The following is an 11,402-nucleotide window of genomic DNA, read 5'->3' on the forward strand; positions in this document are numbered from 1 at the left end:
AGCTAACAGAATTAATTGACAATTAGATGTAAAGGGAAGGAATCCAGAATTACTCTGAGTGTGTTCCTTTTACTGATATAGTGATGGTATACTGGGGCAAGAGACGAGCAGTTTGCCATAGAGGAAGCAAGAACAACAGTACCAGTTTAGCTATATTAAGAATGTGATTCATTTTCCATAACTGTTATTAAGCAAGCAATTGGACACACATGTTTGGAGCCCATGAGAAAGATCTTGCCTATCCTGGAACTAAGAAAATTAAGAACTTCATTATAGATGTGTGGATAGATAGGTGATAGATGCCACGAGTCTGGGTAAGATCACTTGGAGCAGACAGAGAACAGCAAGCCACTATATCCACAGCAATTTTATAAAGCCCATTTTGAATAACCATATGGCAGAGAGAGGATTGCATAATACTTTGGCCTATAATTTACCCTAAAAATCTTTTTTTTTTTTTTTTTTTTTTGAGACGGAGTCGCTCTGTCGCCCAGGCTGGAGTGCAGTGGCTGGATCTCAGCTCACTGCAAGCTCCGCCTCGCGGGTTTACGCCATTCTCCTGCCTCAGCCTCCCGAGTAGCTGGGACTACAGGCGCCCGCCACCTCGCCCGGCTAGTTTTTTGTATTTTTTAGTAGAGACGGGGTTTCAGTGTGTTAGCCAGGATGGTCTCGATCTCCTGACCTCATGATCCGCCCGTCTCGGTCTCCCAAAGTGCTGGGATTACAGGCTTGAACCACCGCGCCCGGCCAAAAATCTTTTTTAAGTAGTTGAATATCTACTCTATGTCAGCCACTCTGCCAGGTATTTTTAAAAGATTATCTATAATCTTCAAAATAATCACACGTTAGGTATTATGGCTTCTTTTAATAGCTGAGGGAACTAGAGGTCAGAGATTGTTGAAAGCCACATTGTTGGTGAGAGATAGGGTCAAGACACAAAGTGTGGCTGGTCTCACTCAGAAGCTCTTCACCCTGTCCACATTATATTTCCTGAAACAAAGGAAGCATGTGAAGTCTAGGAAGATAGATTCCCAAGCGGACCCCAGTTTAACAACTGGAATTTTTTGTTTTTGTTTTCTTGCCACATATTTAACAGGGTTGTGATTCTTAGAGCTGTAGTGCCAGAGCCAGTGTACAAAAACATGCTCCCTTTGGTCTACCTTGTCAGAAAATCTTAGGAGAAAGGGCATAGCAATCATTTCTTCTTTGTAATGTCTTTCTTTGGACTGTTGGAAGGAAGGAGAAATTCATTGAATCTTCATCCTTTTTCACTAAATTTTTCCAACACTCTTTTTAAGACACTCTGCACATCGTTGTTCCTCAGGCTGTAGATTAAGGGATTAAGCATTGGAGTCACGACGGCATAAAAGAGGGCAACCATCTTCTCCTGTTCCACAGAGGAGCCACCCACAGGTCTCATGTAGGTGAACATTGTAGCCCCAAAGCACATGCAAACCACAGTGAGGTGAGAGGCGCAGGTCCCAAAGGCTTTGCGGAGCCCCTGGGCAAAAGGAATACGAAGAATAGTAGCAACTATGCGAGCATAGGAGAATAGGACCAGTGAACAGGGAAGCAGGATCACCAGAAACCCTGAGATGGCCACCATGGCCTTGTTGAAGGAGACGTCCACACAGGCTAGCCGTAGCACTGCTAAGGTCTCACAGGCAAAGTGATTAATAACATTGTGACACAGGGGAAGCTGGAAGGTGGTAATTGTTTCCATCAGTGAATTTGAGAAGCCAGCCACCAGGCAGCCGGCCGCCAGCCCCAGGCACAGCCCTCCATGCATGATGAGTGTGTAGTGCAGTGGGTGGCACACGGCCACATAGTGGTCATAGGCCATGGCCCCCAGCAGGAAGAACTCCATGCTGCCCATTGCCAAGGAGACACACAGCTGGAGCACACAGCTGTGGAATGATATGGACTTTCGGGCTGAAAGAAAGTGAACAAGCATCTGTGGGACACTGCTATTGGTATAACAGATGTCCACAAATGACAGGACACCAAGGAAGAAATACATGGGTGTATTGAGCCTGCTGTCCAGCCTGATAAGGAGGAGGATGAGGAAGTTCCCCAGCACAGTCACCAGATACATGGCCAGGAACAGGACAAAGAGGAAGACCTGAGTCTCCCAGGCACTGGACAATCCAAGCAGAATGAATTCACACATCCATGTCTGGTTTTCTCTACCCATGAGCCTCTGAGGACCAAACCCAAGTCATAAATCAGTAAGTCCCAGAACTTCAGGGTGGCAGAGTCTTTATGAGGTCATTTACACCAGGTAGCCCATCTAATATTAAGTGATGTGATTTTCCAGATTATATACATCTCCTTGAAGGTTCTGGCCACAATAGAACCTGTAGATGTTCGCATTCATTGAGGAAAAAAACCTCTTCTTCCTTAAGTGGGGAAGATTTTATTAAAATCAGTGGACACTTGACTTAAAAAGATTAACTGTGAAACCAGAATCTCTTCTTTTACATCCAATTTCTAATTACGAAGTTTGTTTACTTCTTTGTTGGATACCCGTTTATCCCTCCTTACTGTCTCAGAATCCATAGTAAAGTAACCTAACAGTTACAAGCACATTTTACATTTTTTGATCTCTGAATTCTCTGACTACAAAACTATGTTGCCCCATTTTTATCCATTTATAATTAGTAACTTGGGGCTTCATCTTAGAAAGCAAACATAAAATAGATTTTTAAGTGATAAAAAAAAACTGTCAAAAGTCTCTTATCTGGATGATAAGGTAAGAGGGAAGAATGCCCAATGTCATTTTCATCCTCCTGCAGAAAAGCAGCAGAGTATGTGTTAACAGCAGGCTATGACTGTCCAGAAACTATATGTCAGTGATGCATCTACTATCTTCCGTAATAAATGATAAGAACTTACATATTTGCTAGAAGTATTAGCCTATTAACTAGGAGATAATGGTCATCTAGTTGCATATTCCCACCAGTTCTATTTGTATTATATCCTGAATAGTGACAGTTATGGTTTGGAGACCACGGTGTGATGTAAAACAATTAACTGGAATTAACTCGTTGAAATGACTATTGATTATCTCTCGCTCTCTTTCTCTCAATTCCCTTTATTCTTGTTTTCATCTCAAATACTTTGCTGTTCCCCTCCCTTGGAAAACTTTGTCTTCTCTTATCTTTGTATTGTTCTCCTTCTATTGTGGCTCACAGAACCAAAAGGCAACCCTCTAGCCTGCTCAATACCATCTCCAAACTTTCTAATACTGATGATAAACAGTATTTTGGAAAGTTCAAGGGCTCTAGTATTCAAAAATGCTCTTTGAAACTCTTAGTAATCTGTGTTCGCACCTTATTCAAATCACAAATGATTTGGAAACATTTTATGGTCTTACCAAAGCCTACTCTAAATTTCCCACATATTCTATTTTTTAATTACTCTGTCTTGTGGCAAAAGAAAATGAAACTTAGACCCAGATATTCCAACCAAATATTACCTACTTTCCATCTGTGGTCAGGTAGTGCCATTAACTGCAGATAAGTAGGGTGTCCAGAGCACTTGGATAAGCTAGCAGACAAAAAGTCAATGGGCATTTGGATATGATAATCCTTTATTCACCTTTGAATAAATTAAGCTTAATAAACCATTCCTATCCCAAGAGATAATTTATGTAAGTTACAATGAGAGGAGGCAATAAAAGTACTAAATGTTTTTTAATTCTTTAAAATTTACTCTAAAGCTTCAAAAGATTAATAAATCACTTCATAATATTTCTATCAAAGAAAGAAAAAACCTACCCTTTTTAAATCCCTAATGAATAAAATAGTCAAATTATGAAAGCATAACTGGCAGGTATTGCAGGTAGTGCCTCATCTCAAAGGGGAAAATCAATGCCTGGGACCTGTCAATGTGACTTGGCCATAAACAGACAATATTTTAGAAACTAGTTCTGAAAATTCAATGGAGTAGTAGTCAGTTCTTCTATGACCTATGAAACAATTCAAATAAAGGAATTTCGTCAGCAAAGGGTTAAAACTAACAGAGAAGGGTATATTTGATGATGCCTTAATGGATCTCAGGTACCAAATAAGGAAACCTGGTTGAAGAAACCAACAGACATTAATCTCTTGGAGTTTTAAACCTTTTACTTCTTAACAAAAATAAAAATAAAGGTTGGACAAAATTTAGTAATCCCTGATTTTTGGCCAGAAAGGCCCCAGAAGGTATTGATTAAAGATAAAATAAAAATACCTGTAGTTAGCATGTCATATTTCTGTATCATCTTCGTTATTTTTTTTTTTAACGGCCTTTTCCTGGGAGTGAATGAACTGCTTTGCCAATGAATTTGCATTTACCAGTTCATCTCTCATTAACTCTTTTCTTGATCTGTCTAAAGGGAGCATAAGTTCAAATCTTTCCTAATTCATTGGAGGGCGGCAATATATGTATCCTTAATGAAATAAGAATATAATGCTAATGGTAAAGATAATGGTTTCTTAAGAAAAAAAGCAAAAAATAAAATAATAAAGCTTAAAACATTTTTGAAAATTTGGTATGTAAATAAAAGTTAAGCAGATTTTCTAAAGTTAGGTGGCAATGTTATAATTGACAATAATAGTGAAGGCGAATGGCATTCCTGTATCACCTTTTCTTCCTGAGTTTATGATTCAGGCTTCCTATGGTGATGAATTAGAAGTGTTCTTTTCAAAATACAAAGCCACATGGAAAACTTGAGTTTTTCCCAAAATGTCGATTGGCTGAGTTGCTCTCCCAATCCCAACTTCCTTAGGTATAGCCACAGTGCTGGCAGCAACATACGCTTTGGTTATTCTGATGAAGTTATCTTATGACCATCATCATTTATGAACTAGTCAACACAAACCTGTCCTCTAGTCCACATTTCCAGGAGTTAGTGCTGCTGTGTGCTGCGGTGGGATGCAGGAAACATGACCAGCTAAGCTTGGTGATTCCTGTGAAAGCTGTCAAAGCCTTATGCTGGGTGCTTTTCTTCTCAGAGGTATCTGAAAATAACTTCCTCCTCAATTTGGCTATTCAAGCTATGGTTTCTTGGAACCAATTGCCAAAATGAGACTTTTATCGTTCCACCAACCAAATTCATTCCTATTGTCACGTAAGGCTTAAAAGTCTAGGAAGCAGCTGTGTGTGTTAAGGAGGAAACCCTGGGTTCATGGCTCAAGGTTCTAATACAGCACTGGAGATGACAGGAGGTCAGCACTACCCCAGGAAGAGAGGGCTGGGCAAGAGGCAGGATTTAGAAGTTATTTTCTTTCCCCGTGGAGAGAAAATCTCTGTAGGCCAATTATGCTGTGTTTATTAGGCTTCTCTTACTTTTTCTTCTTCTTTTTTTCTTTCATTTTTCCCCTTCGTTTCTTTTTCTTTCATTCAGGAATTTCAATATGGTGACTCCCTCACCTTAAACTCTTACATATACATTTAAGAGAATTTACAAATAAGAATTTAGTGTTTCCTGAGCCCAAAACATGAGAAGAGAATTCAAAGTCCCAATTCCCCAGTGGACATTCTTCTAAGCCTTCGTTGAAGTTTCACTTTGAGGAAGCTGTAACTTGCCCATGATATTCTGTCCACACACTCATGATTTGGAATATTTGACCCAAGTGTCTAGTTATTCATGGATCATCTATACGACCTTTGAACATTATCTTCTTTAACATGACACTTAAGTTGTGCATTATTTGTGATCAAATATCTTTTCACAACTGATGCAACTGTTTTGTGAAACCTTTCTCATTCTGTCTGACTACTGAAAGAGTACTTCAATCTGTCAAATTATTTAACTATGTATCTAGTGCTTAACCCTTATATTCTGCAAATACCACAGAAATTTACTACATACTTTAAGCTTCTCAAATTATATATCCATTGTGTTAGAGATGTGGGTTGTTTCTAGTTTGTAGCTATTAAAAACAATACTGCTATGAACATTCATAGACACATATAACACACTCATCTTTCATCCCACATATGTACCCATTTCAGTTGCCTGGTAGTGTAATTGCTACATCACAAGTTAAATGCACGCCCAACATTAGCTAACATTGTAAGTTTGCCAAAACAGTTGTATAAATTAAATTTCCATCAACTATATACTAGGATTTTTTTTTGCTCCATCTTTTATCTACCCTTGTTACTGTCAGTTTTTTTCATTTTTAACCATTCTCATAGGTACATAGTAGTATCTCACTGTGATTATATTTTACATTTCCCTAATGACTAACAGCGTTGTACGTATTTTCAAATATTTATTGGCCATTTGGATATTCCATTTTGTGAAATGTATACGTAATGTTTTGCCCAGTTTTCTACTGGGTTATCTCTCTTTTTCTTATTGATTTTGGCTCTTTATATATTTTGAATGTAAGTCATCTGTCACAAAACATTTTCTTCCACGGTGTGGCTCGCCTTTTTACTCTCTTCATTGTGCTTCTGATGAATTGATTATCTTAATTTCAATGTAGTTTTATAAATCAATTGTTTTTCATATAGTTCTAACGTTCTGTGTCCTGAATGAGAAATCTTTGTCTACTACAATTCATGAAATTATTCTTTATTTTTATCTTCTGGGAGTTTTAATGTTTTGCTTTTCACAGTTAGACCAACAATGTATCTGGAACTTATTTGTGTGCATGATGTGAGATAACAGCTCAGATTCACTTTTTTCTATGTGGATATCAAATTGACTGAGCGTGGTGAGAGAGCGTTGCTTCTTCGCTGCTCCCTTGTATGGCCATAAACCAAATTTCAATTTATTGTGTAGGTTTTTATTTCTAGGCTCTAGGCTCTTTTTTTCTGTCCCATTGGTCTGTTTATTTATCACTATACCAACACTACATTTTCTTCATTACCATAGTTTTATAATAAATCTTGTTTTATCATAGTGTAAATCCTCCAACTAGATTCTAAATTTTTAAATCATCTTGACTATTCAGGCCATATACATTTTTAATATGATTCTAAAATGTTCTCAAAAATTTCCAGGAAAATAACTTGCCAAGATTTTAATTTGATTTTCATTGAATCTGAAAATCCATTTGGGGGGAAGTGACATTTTTATGGTATTGTGTCTTCCAATCCATGTAAAAGTCATATTCTTCCATGTATTTTGTATCTGTATTTTTAATCTATATATACGTGTTGTAGATCTCTCATTAGATTTGTTTCCAGATTTGAAGTTTTGAAATGTTGTTTTAAACAGTGTTTTTTAAATTACGTGAAAATATAATTAGCCTTTCTATATTGAATACATAAAATGGCTTTTGTGGATGACTAGTGTCATTTCTATCTTATATATTTGGTAGAATTCCTTGAAGAAACACTTGATTTAAAATAATTCTTTGAAGGAAAATTCTTAAACACAGATTCAAATTTCTTAAATAGAAGACACACGATTTCTTCATGTGTCCAGTTTGGTAAGGTTTTTTGGGGGGGAATTTCTCTGTCCCATCAAACATTCAACTTTATGGGCCTAAATTTGTTAATATTTTCTTATATTTTCTAATTTATATAGAAACTGTGATAATGTGTCTTTTTCTTTTGCTGAGATTGTTTTTTTCTTCCAGTTCTCTCCACGCCCTCTATTTTGATCAGTCTGGGGAATAGATTATAAGTTTCACTAGAAAATATTTTAAAATCATTTGATGCAAGGAGGACAACAAATAATCCAAATAGATTATGACACCAAAACACAGGCAACAAAAGGAAACATACGGAAGTGGGATTTCTTCAAACTAAAATGTTTTCACACAGCAGATGGAACAATCAACAGGATGAAAAAGCCACCTATGGAATGGGAGAAAATAGTTGCAAACCAAATATCTGATAAGAAGTTTGTATCCAAAACATATAAAAACCGTAGACAACTTAATAGCAAAAAAAGAAAAAACCCACAAATAACCCAATTCAAAAACTGGCAAATGACTTGAATAGTTGTTTTTCCAGAGAAGACATAAAAATGAAAAACAAATATATGAAAAGGTGTTCAGTGACACCAATCATCAGAGAAATGCAAATCAAAAAACACAATAAGATATTACCTTACACCTGTTTGGATAACTATTATTAAAAAGATAACAGATAATAAGTGTTGGTGAAGGTGTGGAGAAAAGGAAATCTTTGTATATTTGTGTGAATGTGAAATGGTTATATCATTCTAGTATATACTGGATGATGATATTATATATTGGAATATATATTATATATAGGAATATTATTCAGCCGTAAAAAAGGAAATCCTGTCGTTTGTTACAATGTAGATAAACCTGGAGGACATTATGCTAAGTGCAAAAATCTAGGCAAAATGTAAGATCTCACTTACATGTGGAATCTTAAAAAGTTAAACTCATAGAAGTAGAGAATAGAACCATAGTTTCTAGGGGATAGGATATGGGGAAATAGGGAGATGCTGGTAAAACTTTCCGTTATCAGATGAACAAGTTCTGGGTATCTAAGGTACAGCATGGTGGTGATGCGTGTGTTAATTAATTTGATGTGGTAATCATTATGTAATGTATAAATATACCAAATCATGTCATACTTCTTGAATATATACAATTTTTATTTATCAATTAAATATGGGAAAAAAATACAAATAAGGGGTAGTCTCATCCTTGGAAAACACCATTTAATTTAGCAAGTAACAGAAAGAAGACAATTATTTCCTCCTTTAAGAAGAAAATTCTTAATACTATAAAAGAAAGCAAACATCATTTAAAAATTATCTTCAAATATATATGGAGAGAACTTTTAAAATATGTAGCTCTTCTGAGCTTCTCTAGTCCAGTGTGGGACAAGTTGATAAATAGCTAGGACCTTGAAAAATCCATGGCTATTATATCAGAACCACTTCGAAAAAAAAATACATGTGCTAGGATTTGATTGCAACAATGTAGCAATGTATTTCACAGTTCTATTTTGGAGTTCTATCAAATATTAAAAGAACACATACTTTCAAATTTGCACAAGATTTTCAAAAGAAAAAAATGAGGGATTATGGCATACCTAATTGTGTAAGATTATCATAACTCTGATCCCAAAACTAGATAGGGAATATGAAAGGAAGAAAAATTCAGTCTGAATGGGGAAAATGGAACACATCCTTCCTTCCTTCCTTCCTTGCTTCCTTCCTCCCTCCCTCCCTCCCTCCCTCCCTCCCTCCCTCCCTTCCTTCCTTCCTTCCTTCCTTCCTTCCTTCCTTCCTTCCTCCCTCCCTCCCTCCCTTCCTTTCTTCCTTCCTTCCCTTTTTCTTTCTTTATATGGGTGTCTAATTTTTCAAGCACAATGGTAGAAACGATTGTCTTTTCTCCTTTGAATTACCTTGGCATGTTTATCAAAAATCAATGGACCGAATTGGTGAATTTCGTTTAGTTTTGGACTCTTGTCTATTCCATTAATCCATATAGTTTACCTTTGAAGAAATATTTCACTGTATTTACTACTGCAGTATATTGACTGTATTGACTAAGTTTTAAAATCAGTGAGTGTGTCAAGTTTGTTCTACATTTCAAAACTATTTTGTCCATCCTCAGTTTTTTGTTTTTCATATAAATGTTAAGATCACATTGTCAAATTTTTGAAAAACTCCTGATAAGATTTTGACCAGGATTGCAACGAATTTACAGATCAAATTGGAGAGATTACCATCTTAATAAAATATTGAATCTCCCAATCCTTGAACATGACATACATATCTGTTTAGTTCTTCTTTAATGTCCCTCATTTTAAAAACGGTTTCCACTGTATAATCTTGCATGTATTTAGCTTTCCCTTAAGTATTATTTCATGATTTTATGCTCTTTTACATGACACTTTGATCTAATTTTATTTTCTACTTGTTCATTGCTAAAAATAAAATATATTATTTATTACTGACATGTATCCTTTGCCATCGTTAAACTCCCTTATTAGGTTTTTTTTAATTTAATTTTTTATTTTTTTGAAATGGAGTTTTGCTCTTGTTGCCCAGGCTGGAGTGCCTGTTGGGTTCAAGTGATTCTCCTGCCTCAGCCTCCCAAGTAGCTGGGATTACAGGCACCCACCACCACACCCAGCTAATTTTTTGTATTTTTTTAGTAGAGACAAGGTTTTGTCACGTTAACCAGGCTGGTCTCGAACTCCTGACCTCAGGTGATCTGCTTACTTCAGCCTCCCAAAATGCTGGGATTACAGGCGTGAGCCACCGCGCCCAGCTCATTACTAGTTTTGATAGGGCTTTTTTGTGGCTTCTTTGAGATTTTCTATGGAGATGATTATGTCATCTGTGAGTAAAGATAGGTTGACTTTTTTGTTTTCTGATCTTTATTCTTTCATTTCTTTTGCTTTTCTTTTTTCAGTGACTAGAACCTAGAATATTGAAATGGTGTGCTGAGAGTGAGCATCCTTGATTGTTCCCAATCTAGGAGAGAATCATCTAATCTTGCACCATTAAGAATGATGTTAATTAATAGAATTTTGTTGATGTCTTTTTTGTATTTAGGAAATTCCCTTCTATTTCTAGATTATTTAATTTTTATCATTAATAGACATTGAATTTTGTCAAATGTTTTTATCACCTATTGAGATGAGCATTTTAAAAAATCTGTATGCTCTTAACATAGTGAATTACATTGGCTTATTTTTTAAAAGATTTTATTTTGAAGTAAGTTTAGCATTACAGAAAATTTTCAAAAATAGCACAGAAAATTTCCATTAATATTCTCATCTTATATAACTATAATACAAATAAAAGAACAGGAAACTAACATTGTTGCAACTGATATTATTTTGTTATTAGCTAAATTACAGCGCTTAATCTAATTTCATCAGTTTCCCATTCATTTCTTTGGTCTTTTGTCTTTTCTTAAAATTTAAGATGCTATCCAGGATCCCACACTGTACTTACATGTTATTTCTCTTCAGTCTCCTTCCTTCTGTAGCAATTCTAGTCTTTCCTGGACTTTCATACCTTAACACTTTTGAAGAGTACTTTGCATTCCTGTGACAAAAGTAACTTGGAAATAAATAAGGATGGCATTACCACAAAGGGTCACAAAATGACTTTTGGAATATTACATATTTTGTTTGGGGTTGTCATAAACCTTCATCAAAAACTCGTAGAACCATACACGTAAAATGGTGAATCTCACTGTGTGTACAATATGCACCATTAAACTTGATTTAAGAAAGGAAAGAGAAAAAGAACAAATAATGTTATAAAAAGGATATAAGTACTAATTCAGTAGACATTCAAAAGATAATCACCAAAGTTATGAAGAGATTTATGCCAGTAAATTTAAAAACTTAAAAATAGACAAATTCCTGGTAAAATGTAATTCATTAAAAGCTGATGGAGTATAAAATAGCCTGAAAAATTCTCAGAAACATTAGAGGAATGAAACACTTACTAA

The 11,402-nt window shown here is 35.7% G+C and overlaps 1 protein-coding gene across 1 annotated transcript; it reads right to left on the reverse strand.

Annotated features, from left to right (window-relative positions):
• Positions 1 to 1,258: 1,258 nt before the first annotated feature.
• LOC104674953 (olfactory receptor-like protein OLF3) lies at positions 1,259 to 2,194 on the reverse strand. Its single transcript, XM_010379433.1, has one exon. It carries the CDS (start codon positions 2,192 to 2,194, stop codon positions 1,259 to 1,261), a length of 936 nt encoding a protein of 311 aa, XP_010377735.1.
• Between the last annotated feature and the right edge of the window lie 9,208 nt (positions 2,195 to 11,402).

This window comes from Rhinopithecus roxellana, chromosome 6 (assembly GCF_007565055.1).
Source record: "Rhinopithecus roxellana isolate Shanxi Qingling chromosome 6, ASM756505v1, whole genome shotgun sequence".
NCBI lineage: Eukaryota > Metazoa > Chordata > Mammalia > Primates > Cercopithecidae > Rhinopithecus > Rhinopithecus roxellana.

Excerpts from the sequence above, each read along its gene's own strand:
- LOC104674953 (XM_010379433.1), bottom strand. The coding sequence starts at position 2,194 with ATGGGTAGAGAAAACCAGACATGGATGTGTGAATTCATTCTGCTTGGA.